Raw genomic sequence first — 5,386 nt, 5'->3', positions numbered from 1 at the left:
CGGGGCAGCCCTGGCCTCCCTAGGGGGGCTGCCTGCGGGAGCGGGACCCTCACAGCCCCAGGTGAGCAACCCCATCAGCTAATCCCAGACAATCCCACCGAACTCAAACGTGGGCCGTGCAGGTGGGCTGGGCCTGGATTTGCTCCTTTCTGGGTTTTCCGCGGGCGAACACGCTCACTAAGTTTAGCAGGTGAACCTTGCCCCGGGGTTGGGCGGCGGCGCTTTCCTGCCGGCCCCGCGTGGGAGAACCCTGTGCCGCGGGGCAGAGGTTCCGGGCAGAGACGCAAACTGTCCACCTTCAGCTTCGCCACAGCTCCGTCCAGGGTTGGGCCCCGGTTCCGCATCTGCAAGAATGGGACGATGGGACCGCGGGTTTTGCCAGGGGCAGAGCCCGCAGCGGCAGCCTCGCGTGGGGATTTCCAGGCTCAACCTGGGACTGGGGAGCTCAGCGGGCGGCCCAGCCAAGGGGGCTGATGGGCCACAGCATCCGGTAGCGGCCCTGGGGAGCTCAGCGGGCGGCCCAGCCAAGGGGGCTGATGGGCCACAGCATCCGGTAGCGGCCCTGGTCCGGCTCCGCTCTGACCCAGACGACCCGCCGACCCAGGTCCGCAGAAGCCCCTGGGCGCGCTGAGCACCTCGCACCCGCCCAGTGCGCGCCGGCGGGGCTCCGGCGCTCAGCTCCGCGGGACTCTCCGGGCTGTTTCCGACGCCCACATCCCTGATTCCATTCCTTCCCTCCCCGCACCCGGAGAGAAAGACCCTAAACAGATCCGGTGGCCTCCATGTGTAACTGCTGACACCCCTCCCCGCTTTACACTAGACTTCGCTAACCCCCAGACGGAGACCATTTTTATTAGGGTTATCAAAATATTTTTTAAAACTACGATTCACACCCATCGGGCCTGAAGTTAGACACATGGAAGCTACGACTCTCCCGAACACAACACAAATCAGAAACCACTACGGCCCTCCTCTCAAAACCCACGAAAGTCAGCCACTCGGGGCGGCCCGAAGACGGAAGACAATAACTTCATTCCCCCCAGAAATAACGTGATCTGAAGACACACTCTCTGGAGACACTAGCGTTTCCCTCTCATATTTCCAAAATAAAGAGTCGGGCTAATGCTCAGAAACATATTCTCATGTTTCAGAAGTTATAATACACACACACACACACACACACACACACACACACACACGCAAAAAAGGGGGTGGTAAATTACTTCTTCCAAAGAACAAACTCAACATCCCAGCGACGGGAAACGAAAAGCTGGGGGAAAATTCCCCCTGCGAATGTAAAAGGGGGAGGAAAATCCTTTATCTGAATTATTTATCCCTCAACAGTTTTGTAGAAAGTATCTGGGGCTCAACGTTGTTGCAAAAAGGTCGCGCGGAGCACAGCTGGGGGGTGGGAGGGGTGGGGAGGCGGTCCCGCAGGTTGACCGCTGGGTTATCGGAACCTCCCGGGTCACGGCCGCCGCCTTAGGGCACGTTTGCGAACCTGAGGTGCTATTGGCCGAAGTCCCGGCTTTCTCCGTGTGCTCCCCGCTGAGCAGGACGTCGGGAACTTCGGACACTGGGAGACATTTACTAAAAAGAAAAAGCAGGAGTGTTCGGGCTGGCGGCCGAGGCCAGGCGCGGGCAGCGCGGCAGAGGGACCAGGGCTCGGGTCGGTTCCGCCGTGCGGTGTCCATGTTCGTGTCCGCCGAGGACGGTGAACTGCAACGTGGGCGGCGGCTCGGGGTGAGTAGCCTCGTGGGCGACACTGCACCCGGGCTGCCGCTGGTGGGAGTCGGAGGAACTCTTGGTCCCGGAACAGCCGCCCGCCGGCCCGCCCGCGGGCCAGGTTGCCGGCATCTGAACTTCCTGAACAGCAAGGGGTGGGTTTGCGCATCCCGAGCCTCCGCATTCCGAGCGCCCGGTCGGGAACGCAGCGGGGTGCTGCGCCCCTGCCCGCGCTCCCCGTGCCCGTGCCAGTTCCAGCTCCAGCTCCAGCGCCCCCGCCCCCGCCCCAGGGTATTTTTCCGGAAGAGTCCGGGAGAGCGTTCTCGAGTGGACTCTATGCAACTCAGTGGTCCGTGTTTAAAGTTTGACATAAATTGGTGAGAACACAACAACACCTAATAATTAGTGTAACAGGTCAGCAAACCAAACTGTCTTCTCAATGAAGGTGAACGGGCTTTATTATTTACTCAGGGAAAAGGGAGGATTGAACATTTTCTTCAACTTAATGTCCTCAAGAAACTCATATCCCGACAAAACTTTCTACACGTGACTTTCACACTCACTTTTGCACCAGGAAACATTTTACCAGCCTTTATCTCCGTTAACCCCTCTCCCCCTTCACCCTCATCTGTCTCCAGCAGTTTGGGCAACTGGGGAAGATTTTTTTCTGAGGGCAATTTGCACCGATCCCAGCTAACCGGGCCGGCCTAGAGAGATCAACTCCTGGTAAAGAATAAGAAAGAAAGACATTTTTAAAAAAATCTGACAGCAATTTCCAAATATGCTTTCCACTTGAACTTCATAAACCGCCTTCCCTCCCCTCCCCCTCCCAGCCCATGGGTGGTTTGGGGTCTGCATGTCCCTCCTGACTATTGCTTCTCCAACCCCCTCCCTACTGCGCAACACACACACACACACACACACACACACGCCGGGAGCCGCCCACGAAACAACTGGATGGGACTGCGTCCCGACACATGGGCAACTACAGCCAAGGCTTCCGCTCGGGGAGCGAGTACGGAAATGCGCGCGGGTGCCGAAGTGCACCACTCGGTGGGGTCTGTCCTCTTCCAGCGCCGGGTTATGCCAGCATCCTTCTTCCCTCGGCTCCTGTCACCAGTCCCTGGCTCCGCCCTTCTGATCCTGCAGCCAATAGAAACCCCCGACAACTTTCCTCCGCCCCAAACCCTTTCCACACCCCCACTTTCCGGGAGCTGGTTGGCTGCTGGAGCCTCAGCGAAGCTGCTGTATTTGCATGGTGGTCCTGGTTTCTGGTAGGTGGAGCGGCCTGTCCCTCGGGTGGCCGGGCCCGCCCACTCCACCTCGGTCTCTACTCTTCCTGCGCAGTTCTCCTTCGCAGCCTCAGCGAGGAAGTGCCGGGGCTGCTCTCAGGAGCAGTTCGCAGGGCAGCGAGGAGGCAGCCCCGGGCAGCGGCCGTACGCACCGTCCGAGCGGCCAGGAGGCGGGAGCGCAGCGTTCTCCTGCCCCAGAGCGGGCCGTCGCGCCGTAAGAGCCGTCCCCAGGCCAGCAGTTGCCGCCACCCGACTTTCGTTCCAGTTGCGGCTCCTCCCGGGCAACATGTCAAAAGCCGCGGCCGCTACAGCTGCTGCCGCCACCTGGGGAAGAGCAGCAGGAGCAGCAGCGGTGGCCCCGGGCGCACGGGTGCAATAAACCCACCCACCGGGCGTCCGGAGGGCCAAGGAACCCTCTCCGCGCTCACGGCTCCGGCGGGACCAGTGCCATGTGCTGAGCCATGCCCCTCGCCGCGCCCGCGGGCAGCGCATGGGGCAGCGCCTGAGCGGGAGCCGATCCTGCCTCCATGTCCCCAGCTGGCTTCTGCCCCAGCCGCAGGCGCCCCCGCCACCGGTGAGGAGGAAGCTCGCGCTGCTCTTCGCCATGCTTTGCATCTGGCTCTACATGTTCTTGTACTCGTGCGCCGGCTCGTGCGCCGCCGCGCCGGGGCTGCTGCTGCTGGGCTCGGGGTCCCGCGCCGTCCACGACCCGCCAGCCCTGGCCACGGGTCCCGACCGGGCTTTCCCCAGGCTGCTGTTCCAAACAGTACCAGCCACCCCGTTGGCTGCGGCCAGGAGAAGGCCGAGGGCGCCACGAGCCAAGAGGAGCAGAGTCCCGAGGCGCCGGACTCCCCCAGCCCCATCTCCAGCTTCTTTAGTGGGTCCGGGAGCAAGCAGCTGCCGCAGGCCATCATCATCGGCGTGAAGAAGGGCGGCACGCGGGCGCTGCTCGAGTTCCTGCGCGTGCACCCCGACGTGCGCGCCGTGGGCGCCGAGCCCCATTTCTTCGACCGCAGCTACGACAAGGGCCTCGCCTGGTACCGGTGAGTTTCCCCGACAGGGCCAGGGCCAGAGGCGCCAGCTGCTACCCAGAACGGGGGAGGAGGGAGACGTGGCTTGTGCTGGGGGAGTGACAGGGGTACCGTCTTGAACCACTGAACCCCTGGGGGCGGAGAGGGGCAGAGAACGAATGCGCGGTGCTGGCCCGCCCCACCCCAGCGCGGTACCGAGTGTTTGGAGGGGTCGGGGAGATTCTTGCCACAACCCATAGAAACTTCTCGAGGAGCTCTGGCAGCTCAGTGGCCCACGGTAGCCTAGAAATAATCAGGAGAGCTCTCCGCAAAGAAGGGGTACAGCGACTGAGATGGCGCTCCGGGAAGCTCGCAGCCCTCTAACTGTGGCACCCCGCGTCCCGAAGGAATCAATGCAATGTTGCTGGCGTTTGCTTCTGGAGCTCGGGACGTGCTGCGCCCCGCCGGCCGCGGCCTCCGCCCTAGACCAACTTCTCAGCAGCCCCTGCTCCCCTTATGGGGCCGTGGGGTGGGAGGGACGGCGTCCCGCTCAGGCCGCGGGGAGTCTGGTCGCGTTTTTGTTACAGTCCTCCTCCCTGCCGGAATCCGGACCCCAAGAGGGTCAAACTCGCTTCTCTGGAGAGCAGCTCGGGCTGGGCGGGTGAGCTGGGCGGGTGGCCCGCGCCTCCGCCTGGCGGACCGGCGCGCGGCGGGCGGATCGTGGAGCGGTGCTGGTCCCTGTCGGGCAAAGGCGCGCACTGCAGCGGCCGGGGGGAGCGGCGCGCGTCTGGGCAGGCATCCGGGCGCCCCCGGCACGGCCGCCGGTTTCCGCCTTCCCGGCTTGGGTGCTGGACTCCACCGGCCCTTTACACGTCGGGGTGCGAAGAATATTGGGGGTCCATTGAATAAGAAATGTGGGTTGCCCGGAGATTGGGGTTTCCGGAGACTCGGTTCTTGAGTCGGGTCGTCGGTCCGGTTCCAAAGGGACGGGTAACCAGGACCTCCGCCAACGCCTCCCGCCGCTGCCCGGTTTTTGGGTGAGCGGTTGGGTTGGTCCAGCTTCCGGTGAGACGCGGGAGAGCCGAGGGTCCAGACTCCCGCTTTCCTTCGGAAACTCCGTCGCCAGCCATCCTCTTCCCCCGCCCGTCACAGGCAAGACTCAGTCGTGTCCCAGGCAGCCCTCCAGGCCCGAGGAGCCTCCTAGAGGCTCGGGACTCAGAAAACCAAAGGGGAGAGTCAAACCGAACTTCACTCCCGGCCCCCAACCCCCTTTCGGCCCCTGGGAGGATGGGAGATAAAAGGGGGCTGACCCTGGGATTAAAGCCGCAGTTCCAACCCTCGCCCCCCACCCCCCACTTC

General features: G+C 63.0%; 1 protein-coding gene across 1 annotated transcript in view; it reads left to right on the top strand.

Annotated features, from left to right (window-relative positions):
• The first annotated feature begins 3,369 nt into the window (after positions 1–3,369).
• The window catches only part of LOC102437821 (heparan sulfate glucosamine 3-O-sulfotransferase 3B1), a 38,412-nt gene continuing 36,395 nt past the window's right edge, over positions 3,370–5,386 (top strand). The window contains 2 exon segments of the mRNA XM_006097372.3: positions 3,370–3,802; positions 3,805–4,060. Of these exon segments, the coding sequence (XP_006097434.1) occupies positions 3,508–3,802; positions 3,805–4,060 (551 nt within the window). The 5' untranslated portion in view covers positions 3,370–3,507.

The sequence above is a fragment of the Myotis lucifugus genome, unplaced genomic scaffold, assembly GCF_000147115.1.
Source record: "Myotis lucifugus unplaced genomic scaffold, Myoluc2.0 scaffold_199, whole genome shotgun sequence".
Classification (NCBI taxonomy): Eukaryota; Metazoa; Chordata; class Mammalia; order Chiroptera; family Vespertilionidae; genus Myotis; species Myotis lucifugus.
The sequence above is the reverse complement of the archived record's forward strand: the minus strand, read 5'-3'. Positions and strand labels throughout refer to the sequence as shown.